General features: G+C 38.4%; 1 protein-coding gene across 1 annotated transcript in view; it reads right to left on the bottom strand.

Annotated features, from left to right (window-relative positions):
* Positions 1 to 19,013, bottom strand: part of LOC123958687 (E3 SUMO-protein ligase PIAS1-like) — a 69,368-nt gene that overhangs the window by 10,186 nt on the left and 40,169 nt on the right. Inside the window, exons 3-12 of the mRNA XM_046032214.1 lie at positions 8,836 to 8,920; positions 8,579 to 8,717; positions 8,265 to 8,399; positions 6,169 to 6,274; positions 5,350 to 5,423; positions 4,915 to 5,075; positions 2,674 to 2,810; positions 2,049 to 2,280; positions 450 to 589; positions 10 to 50 (exon numbers count right to left, since the gene is read on the bottom strand). Of these exons, the coding sequence (XP_045888170.1) occupies positions 10 to 50; positions 450 to 589; positions 2,049 to 2,280; positions 2,674 to 2,810; positions 4,915 to 5,075; positions 5,350 to 5,423; positions 6,169 to 6,274; positions 8,265 to 8,399; positions 8,579 to 8,717; positions 8,836 to 8,920 (1,250 nt within the window). The remainder of the gene's footprint in view (positions 1 to 9; positions 51 to 449; positions 590 to 2,048; positions 2,281 to 2,673; positions 2,811 to 4,914; positions 5,076 to 5,349; positions 5,424 to 6,168; positions 6,275 to 8,264; positions 8,400 to 8,578; positions 8,718 to 8,835; positions 8,921 to 19,013) is intronic.

Below are 19,013 nucleotides of genomic sequence, written 5' to 3' on the forward strand. Positions count from 1 at the left end.
TGTACGTACCTGATGATTGTCGCCTTGAAGAAAAGAGAAGAAGTTCAACTCTGGAAATCAAGTAAAGGCAGGGTCAATCAACAGGTGAAAATTAACAAAAATCTATATCACAAATGCGAACACAAAAATATGTTTTAAAATTAATAAAAGCTAGAGGATTTTACTGATAGAAGGGTCTAATAGTTAACCAGATTTGAATAAAATATACTTTTTGTGACTTATTAACTAATAAAAGTTGTCATTTTAAGATGCATTTGACCTCTTAAGCTTTTTGTTATCCCATCAAACTTCCCCTATAGTTCATTACTAATTAGGAAATGACTATACAGTATCATATTTTGTTTATCCTCCTGTTCCGATTCTTAAAGTAATGACCTTTAATGGCTACAAACAGAACTCGCACCAATAAGTATTCCCAAATCATCTTGAGTCCGTGTTTTTGTCATTACCTGAGAGGTCGTTGGGGGTGTGGTAGTAGGGTCTATAGTCCTGGATAAGTGGGGGAACAGGAGGGATGTAGCTGGTGTCCAGGGCTGGCATGCTGGGAGTACGGCTCACAGGAGAAGCCTGGTGGTGCAGGTTCAACACTCTGAAGGCAGATACAGAGGAAAAGGTTTAGAGATGAAGAGGTAAAGAGGCCACTTCATTTATAATTAGGCTTTTATTTCATGTCATATTTATCGGGTACAGGGGGTGCTCCTCCGCTGACCTAGAAACACAAACCTCTGAACAGTCACAGGGTTCATTAAAGTCAAATGAAGCAGCAGCAGTTTCTACATATAATGAATTTTAATTTGACAAGAAATGCAGCCGTTAAAGTTTCAGAGAGCCTGGATTCAAATCTTTATTCGAGTTGCAAACTAGGAGGGCCGCTGGTTTTAGAAATGTTTCTCTGCACTCTGTCTCTCTCCTCCTAAACATCACTGCAGATCCATCTCATCCTGGACACAATCTGTTGCAGCTTCTCCCCTCTGGTAGGCGCTACAGAGCACTGTACGCCAAAACCAACAGACTCAGGAACAGTTTCTTCCCACAAGCCATCACTCTGATGAACAGCTGACTCTGACTCACAGTGTCAGGAACAATTCCTGTGCAATAATTCATGTTTACTGGCTACCACTTACCATCTATTTATTCATCATTCTCTATTTCAAAGCTGTTCCTACGGTTCATATTGTATATTGTATATACTGTATACCAAATCCACTTACCTCATGTACATAACACCGCACATTATACTTATTTATTCCAGCATCCTTTGTACTCATCACACTGTGTACATGTATGCTTGTATGTGGATGTGCACCTGTATCACACCCACCTCTGACATGTACATAATAATAACAATAATGGTAATAACAATTTACCCCTGCATCCTTTGCACTCTGCTCATGGCACTATTGTCTCAATCTGTCTGTTTTGTTTATAGTGTGTATATATGTATTCTCTATACTGTAGCCTGTGCTTGATTTTATTACTGTATTATTGTGTTATTGTATTATTGTATAAGTAAGCTCATCGTGAGCATTGTACAATCCAGAGTCAAATTCCTCGTATGTGTACACATACCTGGCAAATAAAGCTGATTCTGATTCTGATTTTGAAACTCTATAGGGTACGTTTGTTAGCTTAAAGCTAAACCAATGCTTCCTGATACTGAGAATTTGTCAAGCATTTAATTCTATCTTAACATTTTATATTCATGTAGAATTACAAGTGGCTGAACTTCTAACCTCTGAATGCTAGAAAACTAACAGATTTAGTGTTTCTCTTTTGGAAACTCACCCAATTCTACATCTAGACATCCAATTTTAGCTTTCAGAAAGGAGTTAAGACACAAAATGTTCTCAGTCAGCACTCTTGGCTACCTACTGTGAAAGTTGTTCATGCAAAATGGTTAAAGATACTTGTGAGCGCAAAACTCATGAATCATTTAACATCCAGATTAATAATTACCCATGTGAGCAGCTAAATGACCCTCGTTTCCAAATTTATTGAAATACAAACTGCGTGTGGTTATGAAATCAGAGTGTTGGTGTGTGTCTGACCCTTTGTTGATGACGGGTGGTGAGGTCGGGGACATAGAGGGGCAAGCTCTTTTGGGTGGAGGAGGCAGTGGTGGCAGCGGCGGAGGCGGTGAATCCTGTCCTTCATCGTCTGAGGAGCTGTCCAGTGTCAAATCGATCACCTCCACTCTCTTGCTATTACTGCTGTCGCTGCCACTGTGGCTGGATGACGAGGAGCTCCGCTGATCTGAGCCTGCAGACGTCCGACAGGAACCTGAAAAGCGGCAATGACACATCAGTTTGTGTATTTATGTGTGTTATGTGTTGTGTGTTTGTGTTTATGATTTCCAAGGAAAAAACAAAGCACTGCTGAATACTGTGAGCGTGCTAAAATGCACATGTACACATTTCCCCTGCTGTCATAATACAGTATGTTTTTTACTATGGAGACAGGCAGTTTACGCAGTGGCACTGTGACTGGTGCCACGCCAAATTAAAACTGACAATCCATAAATAAAGAGGGGAGAGGATGTAAATACACAGTCTCTCTTACCACATCTCTTTAATCCTAATTTAATCACTTCCAGCCTTCACTGCATTCATGTAGAAGCAACCTTTCTGTTTCTTAACCCACCCTGTCCCCATTTATCCCTCATGTATGTCTCACCATCCAGTCCGTTGTTATAGGAAGCAGAGGAGACCTCCTGCACTTCCTTCTTAGACCTCATGGGGGCCCAGCTGCCATCCTCCTTGAACTGGATCTCATCACAGTCCATGCAGCTGTTGAGGATCTCCACAAAAAGCCTGAGAACAAACATACACGTCATATACAAACCCATCCAAGATAATGTACATACACAGAAATCTGTATTTTTTAAACAAATGCTGGGCAAAGTGGAAAAGACCCTCCGAGTTAAATTAATTCTTAAAGACAAGAAATCTACTCTAAACAGGCTAATGTAAACAATGTGCTGTAGAGGTCTCTCTACATAGAACACTCCCAGGGCTTAAAGCAAGAAATTCTTCTGTGCCTGAAATGTGTTTGGGGTTTACGACAAAGATGGAGGGTAGGGGGCAAGAGCGTAACTCTGTGTTGAAAACTGATGGGGACACAGGAGCTCAGATTAGAGGTGTGACATACACTTAGTTCACGAAACATGAGGAAACACGATACTAGTTTCACAAAAACAAGACGAGAAGATAATTGTACACAATTTTGATGAAAAGTTCAATGTGGAAATATATGATGGGGTGGTCTGGGGGGTCCTCCCCCAGAAGATTTTGAGCATTAAATACTTCATTTCCTGCATTCTAGTAACATTTTTTGCCACCACATATAATCAATGCTTGAAGTGGAAAATATAGGTGCTGGTAGGGCTGGACGATATGGCTGAAAATGTTATCACAATAAAACATTTAATTTCATTCAATATCGATAATTCTCATTATAAATGTCAAATCATTATTTCTTTCAAGTTTAAAGGCAGATTTTTGCTCCTGAGTGAAAGTTGAAGAAACCAGATAGTTAATTGTGGTTTTAAACTATTAAAACATTTTTTTCAGTTCCCTTTTTCTTAACAAAATAAATATCTTTATAGAAAAAACAAGTGCTGATTTGTATTAGTAGTATAGTAGATCTACATGGTGTTTAGTCTCTAATTAGGTAATGCTAAGTACTAACTTGTCAATAATCATTCATGCAGAACAATGAGTTCAACATTTTATAAGTTTGCTGTAGCGCATCAAACTTTTTAAATGTCCCGCCCCATCCAGGCTGTGATTGGTTGGTTCACGAAAAGTTACTGTGACAGGTACTGCTCACAGCTGCTTAAAAGGCACCCGAGCTTCTACCTGCTCTGTCTCCGCCAACAAAGATTAGATGACAGGCAAGAATGGGAACAGATGAGCGCCACATAGAGCCCACCAGTGTGCGAGAAAAGTACAGGGACGCCAAAGAGAAAAAAAAGCGTCTACACGTTGACCTTTTGAATGACACCTTAACTGACCCAATAGAAACTTCCATGCCCTGTCGACAGCCTACAATAGCCAATGAATGTCCACATAGCCAGGAAGTGCCAGTCCCCTTTCTTTCGTGTATACACAGACAGAGACAGCCTGGCACTTCACACACACATTTCACGCGACAGTTAAAAAAATTACGCAAGAATATTTTCCACAGACATATTTATATATTGTCGAATAAAAAAACGGCCCATGCCAGAATTCCGGCAAATCGCCGGAGAACTTGCCCTATGTCCTGCACTCCAGTGAGTTAAAGGATTACTCCATCAAAACGTCTATCTTTTGATATTATTTACTCGCAGTCTTTATACATATATATTTTTTTATTTTATTTTATTTGATAGACCAGCTGAAGACAATTTATTTAAGTGACCCACAGTTTCTGCTGTGAATCCAAGCTGATTATAGCTGTTGTATAGCTGCACAGAAGATACCTATGGAAGACCAAGAGATGCAGCTTGAAGCATTTCAGAAAAATGCTAGTAAACAGACCCCAAGTTGACTTTTATGCTAACTTTACTGATGCGTTCCTCCTTTTCTGGTTGGAAGACATGGCTGTGCAACAAAGTTAAAGGAATAGTTTGATATTTTGGGAAATAAGCTAATGTGCTTTCTTGCCGAGAGTAAGATGAGAAGATTAAAACCACTCTCATGTCTGTGAATATGAACCTACAGGCAGCAGCTGGTTAGCTTAACTTAGCATAAAGACGAAACAGGGGGAAACAGCTAGCCAGGTTCACTCCAAAGATAACAAAATCCACCTACCAGTGCTTTTAAAGCTTACCAATTAACATGATATATACAGCAGGCTTTTTAATCTGTACAAAAATCTATGGTTGTAGGATGGGGAGATGATGATGGGGAGATGAGGGGTTGGGTGGCTTACCCGTCGATGATAAGGTGTTCATAGGGGGCCTTCTTGTCACATACAGGACACACCCAGGTGGGCTTTTTCTCGTTCATCTGGATGTAGAGTGTGGCGTCAAAGCACTGCAGGTGGGAGCATGTCAGCGCCCGGCATGGAATCATCAGCCGCATCTTCCCCAGCTGTACAGTGTGCACACACATGTAGTCAGGACACGAAGAACACACACACAGCAGGGATGTATAGATGTCACAAACATGCCAAACCCACATGGAAAAGGTGCATGAGAGGGGTTGAGAAGACAATTTGACAGGTGGATCATGTACAGAACCAAACGTTAAGGACAAATATGCATGTTGAAACACATAAAAAGAAAGAAAAGAATGGACAGACATGTCTCGGCATGACATCTCTAAATATTGTCTTGAATTCATGAAGAGCAGGGAGAATGTTTACCGGGCAGAGCAGCGACACGCGAAGGCTGGTCGTGGCTATTTCACTGTCTGGGTCTGCTGTTAGCTTCTCTTTGACTGCATAAAAGAAGTAAAACGCAGGCACATGAGAGAGCGAGAACGAGCTTAGTTTCTCATTTCAGACTGCAACTCCTTTACTACTTGTTTCAAACCAAGGTCACAAATGTAGCAGCTGTAAATGTATTCAAGAGCTCCTCGGGCTGTGTGGGGCTCCCCTCTGCACCTGAATCTTCTTATATCACTTCACAAACAGTATAAAATATATATAGATATATAACATTTTGTGATTCATAAAACACTTTTTTCTTATTTGAAATTGGCAATTTGGCCATCTGACTGGGTGAAAAAGAAATAACAATGAATGTGTTTAGAGCAGCCAAAGTAGGGCTCCCTAGCTAATAATAGACTTTCAAACCTTGCTGCAGGCAAGATAACCAGAGAGTATAATTTGTCTTTACCTAACATAAGAAGTTGTGGCGCAAAAAACACATTTCACCACCAGTGTCTTCTTCATTGGCCTGCTAATATCTGCTTTGGATTTCTAAGGTCATAAACACAGACATGTTTTGTTCATAGTCAAAAAGAGTTGAGATGAAACAACAACTTAAATCTGTATACATCACCGTGTGAGACTCATTGGGGTAATTTTTATGTAAGGTAACATGAGGCCAGTGATTGTTGTAGTGCTAAAAACTAGTGGAAACACTGAAACGTGTCCGGCCAATGCCCAGTTAAGTCAATATCGACCCTGATATCAATCCAGCATATTGGATATCTCTCTAAAAAAAAAGATAGTCCTTACTGAGTGCTCTGGAGTGGTCTGGGTTTCTGATGCCTTTTGCCCTTAGTCTCTGTAACAGCACTGTGGATGACTGCTGCTTCACCAAGTACACGGCCATTGAGTAACTCTGTAGACACACATGATGAAGGTTTTCAATAATGACACAATGTGCAAAAAGGTACATGACATTATTGTTTGCCAGAGTCAGAGTTCTTGGTCATTTAGACAAAATGTCCTTGAACGGTGCTGCATGAGGTCACTTCAACAGACAAGATACTTTCTAACGATCCTACTGCTCTGAGACAAATATACTGTATGTCCAACCATGTGTTACGAAGAACAGAGGGGAGGAAGAACTTGGGCACTGTACGCTGACATTTCTGCAGAGCATCAAGCTCCACCAAACTCAATATAAATCAGAATATGAGATAATCGTCAAATTAACAGATTTATTTGGTCTAGGTGACTTTTTTTCTAATAACTGTGCCTACAACCTTCACTCAGCGTGCTTTCCCTGAAGTTGCATATTTACCCTTTCTTACTCTGCTCCACCACTTAATGCTCATGTGTAAGATTTTTGGCTGTAAGAACTCAACACAGTGGTGGTCAGAAATCCCACTTCCTGAGCTTTAAACTGCTTCCCACACACTCATGCATGTGCTGCACACAAACAACCATTTAATCCCACTGTAGGCAAGATCAATGCTGAATTTAAAGCAACTGTAATGGAAGTCTGATTTTGAAGTCCACATTCATTTCAAACTAGACTTTTCTGTTCTGTCACACACCTGTAGAGCATTTTTAGTCTGTCTCATTCATGTGAACACAATAACTCAGGAACTCAAGATGAAGTGATGCATATATTGGCATATTAATCAGGATGCTCATGAATTCTCTAATAAAATATTTAAGATAAAGAGTATATATTAATATTACCCATGTATTATAAAAAGGTGAGTGTGTACAGTACAGTACAATACTTATTTGTATGATCAATTATTATTTAAACATAAAATTAAAATTAAATTATAAAAAAGACCATCATAAATCACCAAACTAAAAAGATAGTTATATAATAATAACATAATAACCCATAACCATCCCGAAACACAAACATGTTTCCGTTTAGAGGGACAAGAAACAGAAAAGGCAATTTTTAGATAAATGATTTTAACTAGGGATGCACCGAATGTTTGGCCATCGAAATTAATCGGCTGAAAATACTGTATAAAAAAACCCACTCTCGCTGTTCGGCCTAATATGTCAAAAGACCGAATAAACTTCACTGAACAATTACGTTGACATGTCGGCAGTGGAAGCATTTTAAAGTGACTGAGAAAGACGCAAAAAATTGCTGTTTGCACACACTGTTCTGCTGAATTGTCTCCTAGCACATTCACTCCATCTGTGTCTGACTTCTTAGAAAAGGCAACAAACGGTCTGACCTGCTTTGAGTGTTTCTGTCACTTGTTTGTGAGAAGGCGATTAAGCTAGCCGCACCAACATTTGGAGTGCACACGTAGTCAAGCCTTTATGGTAAATCCACTGAAACAGGTTAGCGACTTTATCCTGTAATTTTCTCTCTTTACAAAGACAAGTGTTACAGTATGAAAGTCCTACCTGAAGAGAGGCCATGAAATCTTTATGTTACGCGATATGAGAACCACATACAATATTATTTATCAAACTTGGTCAGACTTGATGAATTTAGCACGAGGATACACATATGACAATGCTCAGTTTTCAAAATAAGGTGTCTATACAGTATGGAAATAAGATTAATTGGCTTATAGTCACAGAAAGTATAAAACATATTACATGTGTCCATTCAAAGTAAATGGACACATGTATTTACTTTACTGGACCCTCTCGGGCCTTGGACCCAACCACCATAGTCTCTCCAAATCTTGAGGAAACAGCAAGTAAAAAGCACATTTTGACTCTTTAATTTATGCAATGGTAAAAAAATTGGCAAAATATGAATGTACTTGTTTGGTATTCAGCAAATTTTTTCATTATATTCAGTTTTGGCTTCAGCCAAGAATTTTTATTTAGGTGCATCTGCAGCCTGCAGTTCAAAAGTCCCTTGTTTGAAATTGTGGCACTTTGGTCCTTACCCTTCCAATTTCAGCGGTCCACGACACAACAATGGTATTGGGGACTGTGGTGGACAACCTGACCAATGAGGTAATGTTGATAGGCCGGCTGGGCCGCTTGGGCTCTACGCCATTTTTGGTTGGAGGAAGATAACCCTAGATGACAGACAGAAGGAAACAGAGAAAATTTGCCTTTTTGTTGGGAATATTACGAAGTTAATACTCATATAGAAAATAGGTTCAACACCAACATGTGGGACAAAGCAGAAAAGAACAAGATGTGAATGGCGGAACAAAGATGGGTTTGTTTATGTGCTTATTGCAGAGCTCCTCACCGGCAGGTTACACGGCTTCCCGTTGACTTTTACACACAGATTGGGTGGAAAATGGTCTTCCTGAGGACAGCTAGTCTCCGACAGGCAAAACCGCAACTGAACCTGAACTGAGAAGTCACATTTGGTCCCCGAGATGTCCCTTTGAGAACAGAAACACATTTATCACCACACATTTGTAGAAACCATGTACATGAATTATTCACAAATGATTCAGCTTCCTGCATTGACAGAGGGGTTTTCTTCTTCGGTTATCTTACATTGAGCTGCTGATCTGCTGGACTTGTTGTGGAGTTAATGCAAAGGCAAAACATGTCTCTTGAAATCGCTGGCTGTTGTCTGATGCTGCAGAGAGTGTGACAGGGAAGAAGGAGAGGCATTTTTACTAACCGGGAAAATTACATTCATGCACCAAGGTTTTTACTGTGACAAAAATGTTTGTCACTTACAAAAAAGTTTTGTTTCAATGTACAGACAAACATAAAACAAAGAAAAATGTGAAGAAGTGTGGGCTCAGCAATGTATCAGTGGATGTCTATTGCATACAGAATTATTGGGTAGAGCTTTGGCAAGAAAGTAGAAAAAGCACCTGGATGTCAAAACCAGACCACCTTACATAGAGGTGAAGAAGAGGAAATGTGTGTGTGCTCTATTTATAGGCCCACCGAGAGGTGCTGAAAATAACTGGTGCTACTGACCCAGCCTCCATTAAAGAGACAGGAAGTTTGGAAAGACAAGAAAGTTGTTGGATATGTTGGAAGGACGTTAGCATGAAACAGTGTTTTGTATTTTTACTTATTGTTTAACATTTTGGTAAAACGCTTCACTTTCTTTCCGAGAATTAGGTGAAAAGATCGATAGCACTCACATGGCTAGAGGTGACAGGTGATTAGCTTGCTTAGCATAAAGACTGGAATCAATGGGAAGCAGCTAGCCTGGCTCTGTCCAAAGGTCATAAAAATATACTTAACCAGCACTGCTAAACTCACTTATTAAAAGTTATTTATTATTTATTTAAGTAAGTGTAATGGAAAGTGTAATGATAGTGTAATAATCTGTCATTTAATGTTATTTTAAAATAAAAATGAAAGATTTCAACATTCATAAGTGTATTTTTGTAAAGTTGCTGTAGTGCTAGCATGCTACAAATTAGCCAAACATAATGAAACAAAGCATGATGACAGTTTGGAATATGCTAAGGACCTAAAGACAATCCAGACAGAAAGTTTTATATATCACGTACGTAAATGCAAATGCACTTGCACAAACTGTATTCATCATCAACAGGGTCATCAACAGTGATAAATGATCCGAAAGTCCCGCGAGGTGCGGACAACTCACACAACACCAGTGAAGCTGGGGCTCGGTCTCTTCAGCAAATGTTCCTCTTCTGCCACTACACACATAAACGCTACGCCTACACATGCGCACTGACGACCCAGGGTTAGAGTAATAATTTTGGAATTATTCACGCACTTTAAAAATATTTATTGAAAGTTTTATTATTTTTACATGTTTATTTACAGCATTAAACATTGAAATGTATATTGCAATAGGCTGTATATTAACTTATTGGGAGAAAACTGGTAGTTCTATGTAAAATCAGACGTTGAGCACCCGCATATCGCCAAAATGGCACGATCATTGTTCTCGGCGAAGCTTCGACAGTAAGACTGACAGTCAAATCGGGCTCCGCCCATCGAATCTTCGACTATTCGGGGTCAGCACTAGTGCATACCATGTTTTGTGAAACATAATTGCTGAATCTCAGTGGGAATCTTTTGGCCTGAAGGCTGTGTAAGTGAACAGGACAATAAGTTACAGAAATAGCAATTATGAACCATGCTTGTTGCATTAATTATTTAAAATAATGTTGAACTGTCAGTGAGTGACAGCTTTCAACACACACACACACACAGCAGGATGAAGTACATGGAGCTAATTTCTTTCCATGTAGGGCGTTGAGAGGGAGGAAGTCTAAAGCTCCTGCGGATGATTACTGGACCAATCATGTTCCTCCTTTCATGAGCCTTTCAAACAGCCATTAATTTTCCCAGTAATGACCAATCTTACTGCCTACATGGTATATAATTTTTATGGCATGCGTTTATTGTATATTTCTGTTCCTGCGCCTTTGAGCGGCAGACTGTGTACTGCAGAACAAAATCATACACACCAAGTGTGCTTTCGAACAACAGTCTTCCTCCTCTCCGGGCACACAGGCTATAAATAGAAAGTGCTCTCTCTCACTCTGTCCTCTCTTGCTCTCTCTCTCTCTCTCTCTCCTCCATCATCTCTCCATCGCTCTATAACTCACTCTCTCTCTGGCAGTGGATTTGTTTCAATGTGTGCAGTTAGGAGAGATATGAGAAGGGTTGAAATGAGCTTTGATTGATGTCCTCTCTCTCGTCCTCTCTCTCTCACACACGCACACACACACAAACTTACTTTTACATGAACGCACACTAGGGCTGGACAATAAAACAATAACAATAACTATCGCAATATAATTATTTTCAATAACAATATGGTAAATGGAATTAGGAATACATTTATTTTATTAAGATGTTTATTTTGAATTGTTTTGAATGTTCTACCTCAGATTTGTGAAGTGATCCACTGTTTGGCCTCAAGTGTTGACTAAAGTTTAAACTATAATTTACAATCTGTTTTTCAGCTTTCACTCAGGAGCAAAAATCAGCCTTTAAACTTGAAAGAAATAAAGATTTTATTTTCATCGTGATAATTATCCATTTGGAAAGATATGAAACTTTTTATTGTGATAACATTTTTGGCCATATCGTCCAGCCCCAACGCACACATAAGCTCCCACAGTGGCTTCTTTAACTCTAGTGATGTAAGATGCATACACAGTGTTTGACATCAACTTTAGGATGTTTTAATGTTCCGACACATTGTGATACTAAAACTAAGGCTAGACATTAGGCCGTAATACTTTTCTGGTACTGACAGATTGTTTTTCCATAGCAGAAGGAGTATTGAAAACTGTCAAGTGGTAAAACCTGGCATCAATTGCTCAGATTCATACTCTTCTTTATATATTCATGATCAGACAGGGTCTGATTAAAATTGTAGTTTTGCCAAACGTATACTGTATTTCATTTAAGCAAAGTTCTTATGTGGCTGCTTATGTTAGACAGCATTTAAAGGAGTAATTCACCATTTTTGCTTTCTTGCCAACGCAGATGTGAAGGTCGATAACACTCTCATAAATGTCAGCTAGGGGTAAATCTATCTTCTGCTTAATTTACCTAACTAATACTTGGTGGTACAAGCCAAAGGGAATAAATACTGGTAAAAATATAAAATATATTATTTCGATGTCTTTCTCCCTTCGATCTTAAAAATGTTGCACTAATAAATTAAAATGTTTTCTTTATACTTTCTATTTTTATTTAACTTTTTTTAATCAGGGATTACACATTATTCATCATGATATTAATGCAGTTTTTCATGTTCTAAAGCGCAGCCTTGACCTGACAGAAGCAGCAGCCTTATCAAATAGCAAACACATATATCGATGAAAATACAAAGTGACATATGCGTGAAAAAATTACTTTGGGTTTTTTAATATATAGGACACAAGACTGACATTCAGGATGCTAAATCTGATTTTATCACATGTAGTTGAGGCAGAACCTCACTAGCTACAGAATTAAGTAATTATAAAGAATTGACACATACACAATGTAATTCCAATAAATGAAGTCGCTATTTAACTTCACTGAACAAACTAACTTCTGCTCAGTGGCTCTTAGAATAAACATTAATAAACCATTTAGACATTACAACAAACAAATAAGAGCTTCTATCAATGCAAATCTCCGACCATGCGTCATGAAGAGTTTCACCAAGAGTTTGCTCTGACTGAACATCCCAGCTGAGAAGACCTCGCTCTCTGGTTTAAGGTGCAGTCATCAGAGGAGAAGAGGACAGTTCAGGTCACATTTTGTAAGGGTGAAAAGATAATATTGCAGTAACTTTTTTCCAAGTTGTCCTGAAGGGAAAGGACTTGAAAATAAGGACACGCTTCTTTGGAGTTAGTGATAGACTTCGTCAAGCTATAAAATCAATCAGACTGTTTTGAAACAACGTTTTGACTGTCACTAAATATGTGTTATTGTGGAAATGAGAGTGCACACTGAGAAAGAGCCCTAGTGTGTACTAGTGCGACTGTATGGCATGGAAACCTGCAGACTCTGTCCTTCATGGTTTGAGGGCCCCTGCTGTACTGGCCACTGTGCTGCATTTCAGGTTGATTTATAATGTGTAATGTATGTGTTAGAAAGACAGATGGTGGGAAGAGTGACAGATGGGAAATTGACCTCCAATGGGTTGATGTTTACAGTGAAGAAGGAATAAATCAAGGAAGGGCGACACATACAGTCAGTTGCCATTTAATTAAGTATGGTATATAAAACTATACTGACAGGTATATCTAATATTTCGTCCACCCCAAAAAAGTGATGATCGGCTTAAGCAAATATTTAAATAAACTGTTTTTTTCAACAGCACTCATTTATAGTGCTGTTGAATTATATTGGGTTAAACTGAGAAGTGTTTCTAATATTTATTCTACCCTCACTAACATAAATGGGGAGGACAAAATAATAAATAATCAATAAAATGCAATACAATTTAACAAAAATATAAACTACAGCATCTAAAATGATCATAAAGGTGAAAAAACACCTCTCTAAAGTTGTTCTGACAAACGTTTAAAAAAATAGCCCCTATCACTGCAAGCATACTGTTGAAGCTGTAAACTTTTGCCAATCTCAATGAGCCCAAGAGACACGATGGGAACAAACACAAATAATGATACTCATGTGATAAATGAAGGAAACAAAAGGCTACTATTTTGACTTCCAACAAAAATTCTCTACTCACTAAAAACCCTGTGAGATAAAATAGAAACGCTGTCTCAACTTGGATGCTTCCGTTAGTACACTTCCATGTAGCCCTCCTACACACTGGGTACATTTGATTTTGTCCTTCTGCTAAACTGAAAGCCAGCAATACGTATTGTATTTTAGTATTTCATAGCGATAATATGGGAGGAAACTATAAAGAAGCTTGCTTATGTCCAATCCCTAACCCTAACCCTACTAGTATGGAAAGTATGAATTTTCTTACAATGCTGGTTTTGACTTTATTGTTAGTAAAAACCTAGAAAACTCTTGGTTCTGGGTTTAGTTCTTGTTTGAAGGGGAGATATGTGAGCTAAGCTACAGAGAATGTGCTCAGCTCTATAGCCAGTCTTCAGCACAACAAAGCCCAGCTGGAGTTTATTAAGTTGTTAGTGGATTTGCTACTTTTTCTCTGGTACACCACAGGCACACACACACACACACACACACACACACACACACACACACACACACACACGCACAGCATAAAGCAACATTCACAGGCAGAACAAAGATAAAAATCCTTTCAGCGTCACTCAAATTCAAAACTATAATGCTAGAAGGATCCACAACAAAAGGTCAGATCTGGATGTTACACCCTAACTTGCCCTCTCATACACACACACACACACACACACACACAGTTGATACTATTGAAAACTTTCCAGAAGTGTTACTTCCTCTCCCACTAACAGCAGTGATTATCCTTTATTATCTGCATAAGGGTGTTACATACAGTCATATATTGACAGGGCTCATTAAGGCATTCCAGTGTGCTTACAGGACTGCTAAGGCTGGCATTATATTTTCTCAGTCTGGCAGCTGGCCCTGCTATTCCTGTCAACGTATATACCGTAGCAGACATTTCACAGTGTCTTAAGAGTTTGGCTTCATGCATTATAGTGAACATACTAACAGCAACGTTAAATGTCTGTTGTGGAAAGAACAATGTTGCTTATATTTTGAAATCGGCTGAAAGAGCGAAAAAGGTTTAGTTACAATCAGGGTTCCGGTCTTACTAATCAAGAAACTCGTGAGGACGATGATTCACCAATTCAGGCTGAGAAGAAAATAAAGCTGGTTTTATAGGCTCTGAGAGAGGGAAGCCATTTTGTGCAGAATGTTTATAGTTCAGAGCAGCCAGGGCTCCTTTGTTGATGTTCACTTGTTGTGAGAAGGCTGAGTTGTTTACAGAGAGATAAAGAATTTGCTCAGATTCATGTGGGCGAGTATGAGGTAGTAAATCTCAGGTTGTGTTTTGATGTTGCGTGAAGAGGCGCTTTATTGGTTTCTGTGCCATAGATGTTCGGGAACACTGCTACCATGACCTGTTGTATAAAGCTGATAGTGTATGTGATATAGTATCTTTACTGATTCTCTAACGACATGTGTATTTGCTTCCCGATCCAAGGGCAAGACAAGATGTCCAAGACAAGATGTCCAAGACAAGAATCCAGGACTTCTGGATTATGTGACTGTGTCAAAATAACACCATTATGTGCAGTTTCTGACATCCTGCTAGTGTTTGCCGCTTTGTGACCCACAATGAAATCAAATAATCAAAACTAATGTTGTATTGTCATTGACTGGCTGGATGTTTACGCTTAGATGGGGGAGGGATGGCACAGTTGATTAGACCTATTTATTATTACTTATTATTACTTTATATTTATTCACTCAGTTATTCATTAGGCTAGTTCAAGATGTATTGCACTTGCTTTATTAATTTTAGAACTTCCTTAACTTACCTTCATGGGAAGTAAAGCAGTTACTGCTTGTGAAGCACTGAAAGGGTTTAAATAAGAAACAGCACCAACAGCCAATTAACACAGTGAACTGGAGCAAGAAACAGAAAGGGTTCTTAACAAAAAATAAATACATTTAAAAATAAAGGCCTCTCTCTAATGACAGTCTATCTTAAATAAAGGCCCGGGGTCTCACTTATAAACAGTGTGTACGAACACAAGACAGCGTACGCCACTTTCTAAGCACACTTTGGGATTTATAAAAAAACAAACTTGTGAAAAGAATGTACTGACCCATGCATATGCACATAAACTGTAGAAATGAGAAACTGCGACTAAGATGGCAGAAGGATGAAACGGTCTGAAATGGATACTGTTGTGTAAAATAAATAAAAATTACCTCTGAGTATTATAAGCCTATTTACTTAATATAATTTAATATTATTTGAGTTCATTTGCATAACAGATAAAAGCTGTTCCACAAATAAAACATCCGTTTCATTAATATTCCCTGGAGCCCACACAAAAAGAATTTTCAAGATTTAGGATTATAAATACAAACGGAGAGATCTGTTTTTGCACAAGAATGCCGCAAACAGTTTAATCAGGAATCATATTTAATCTGATCTGTAATTAATACTTGCACGCAGTGCAATTTTTTAATCATAAATAAGGTGGACAGTATAGGAAAAATTACATTTAAATTGATTCCATTTGACGCCTCAGTCGAGCATATTTCATATATTGTTATCACATGTTTGTTGCCCTAGACACACGCTGGCGCTTGTATAAAAAAACATGGTATGGAAAAGTATAACACTGTTTATAAAGTAGATCTTTCAGTGTACTACAGTCATATTTCTTTTGACTCATCGGCAGCCTCGTTACTTGAGTGGACTTTGTGTAAATAAATGTTTAAACCCAACTGGAATGCACGTAGTGCACTCTCTTTTGTAAAATTTCTTTTTCAGCTTTCCTCAGAATTTGCCATCCTTATCTTTATGCAGTCAGCATGTATTAATATTAATTAGGGGGCGTTTTACTGACTATTTGTAGGCAACTATGGGTGTTTAAAGGGTCGGACAAGGAGCTCACTTGCCTGCGCCACATTTCGAGTTGTTTGTGATTTACAAAGGGAAATCAACGTAGGACGTGCATGCACACTGTTTTATAAATCAGAATATTTTTGTGTTTTGTCTGTATGCAGCTTCAGTAGTCTTTCCTATACAGTTGAGACCCCTGGTTCTCTTCACCTTTTTTTCCTTTCTGGTTTGGTTTACTGACAACATTATCATATATTTATAAAACACAACATATCATATTGGGTCGAGGATACAATGATAAAGTCCTGGACTTATTTCCATTGTTGTCCCTGTTGTTTACCCAGTCCAGCAACCTTTATCAAGACAAAATTTTAAATAAGAACTAAAAAACTAGAAAAAGCTCAGGTACATACAAGCCCCCGCCACAATATGACATTATATGGTAATTGTCTACACAGTTTACTCTTGCACTGAGTGGCACACTACACATGAGAGTTAATTAAAGAGGGAGGAAGAAAATGTGCTAAATTGTATAGGAAATAGTTAAAGTCAACACTGTACCAAACGTGAGTGTGTGTGAAGAATTTCAGCTTCTCATTCATTATAAAAAAGGTGCTTAGTGAACTTTGCATGCTGTTGGATGGATTTTGGTGTGATATCTGGAACATATAGCAATTCTGAATTCATTTTCAGCCAAGGTGTCATGTGGAATTTGGTGTTGAAAATAGTCTAATGGTCTAATTATATACTAAAACTCATTATTTAACTTAAACATCCCATATTCTGTGTAAATGTTTATAAATATAAACACATGTATTTTTCTCACATAAAAATAATGAACTATAACTTCTAAATAGAGTAAATCCAACAAGGATGAATTCCATTTTTAGAATTTAAGAATTGTTAATACCACTAAATATCAAATGTATTCCTAATCAATCCATTTAGTTATTTTTACATTTGCATAACATGTAGGTGGTATTAATGTGAATTGTGGAGCTACAGAAAATTTCAAGAAACATTTGAACTTAAATTAATCTTTTTAGGAAAGAATGACTCCAAAATAACAACAATTAGTTGACCAATTCATAACATGGCATGGTGCAGTGGATAAGACGCATGCCTTTGGTGTGACAGACCCGGGTTCAACTCCCCACTGTGACACATCCACCAGTGTGTCCCTTAGCAAGAAACTTAACCCCTAGTTGCTCCAGAGGCGTGCGACCTCTGACATATATAGCAATTGTAAGTCGAATAATTGAAATGAACGTAAAATTAGATAATCAATTTTCTCTGATTCCTGTCTGAAGATTTGATGTTGTTCTTTATCATATATGATAGCAAACTAAATATCTTTGGGTTTAGACTATTAGTTGGATGAAACAAGCAATGTGAAAGCAAAATGGCACTTTCTAGTCAGTTGGTCATGATGTTCTCACCAATTTCTCATTGGTTGCTGGTGCTACTTTTAGCATGCAGGAGAAAAGTGCTTTTCATGGGTGCGAGCGATTCATGTAGACCAGAGTATTTTATTTTTGAAGGTTACGTTGTGTTAGAAATAATATTTCACAGCTTTGAACTTGTCCAACCAAATGGAGACTGCTAGGCCTAATTTACTCAGCTCCAAACTATTGACACCATGTCTAAGAAGCAGCACAAATCGCTACAGGACAGAACAGCTGAGTGGATAAAGTTGTTTTTTTATGTCAACGTGTGTGTGCATTTTACTCCGGACTGCTTTCTTAATGAGCCGGTAATGGCTCAATGACTGATCCTTACCGGCGGTCCGTGACTGGACTTCAAACTTGAGAGCTTTAGGTTTTGTCATGTTTATGTTGTTTTAGTGTTTATTTTGTAGGTTATCTTTTGAACTTACTGTTCGGCAGATCAATTCATAACAAAAATACTTGTTAGTTGCTGTCTTACTCCAAAATCTAAACAAATCATCCACTTTAAAAGACACAACTGGCTCTGCAAGTATAACGTTTGTATCAGATATTGTTACTGAATTAGTTATTATGTTCACAGTGGAACAGACAGGCAGATGCTGACATGATTCACGTCCTGGCACCAAAGCAAACTGTATGTAGGGCTGAAGATAGATTTTTTTCTTTTCTCTGGGCCTTTAAAAATACACTGAAGGCAAATATGACAGTGATCTACTGGCCTCAATAGGCAGTAAAAAACAATGAAACCCAGACGTCTAGTTTTCAAAGGGGTTTCCAAGAGTCATTATGCAAACACAAAGTCACGGACTTACTCTTCAGTGAAGGAAGTAATGTTCTAATCTCTTGATTAGACTGACAGTTTTTACCACATGATTTTCCTCCAATGTATGAGTATCACAGCAATCTTCCCATGTAACAAGCCATTATGCATGAAACGCTCATCAAACGTGAAATGGGTTCGCATCCCTTTGCTGAAGACATGGTGATTAAATCATGTATAATGCATGTGCAACACAATGGTATCCATAATGAGTACAGAGGCATAGTTCTCTGTGGAGGATGGATAATGATGGGGATGAGAGTGAAGTTCAACCAGTGAGGTCGCCATGGTAATAAAGGAGTAGCTGGTGCAGCCCAGACTGTTGATCAGTTTAGAAAGGTAGGGCTAAAGTGTGGGCTCACTAACCTTTATCCCACAAACTGCTAAGACTCAGCAAAGAGTGCAAGGCTGCACGTGAGGGAGGAAGGGATAATGACGGGATAGAGATATA

Source organism: Micropterus dolomieu, linkage group LG20, assembly GCF_021292245.1.
Source record: "Micropterus dolomieu isolate WLL.071019.BEF.003 ecotype Adirondacks linkage group LG20, ASM2129224v1, whole genome shotgun sequence".
NCBI classification, from domain to species: Eukaryota; Metazoa; Chordata; class Actinopteri; order Centrarchiformes; family Centrarchidae; genus Micropterus; species Micropterus dolomieu.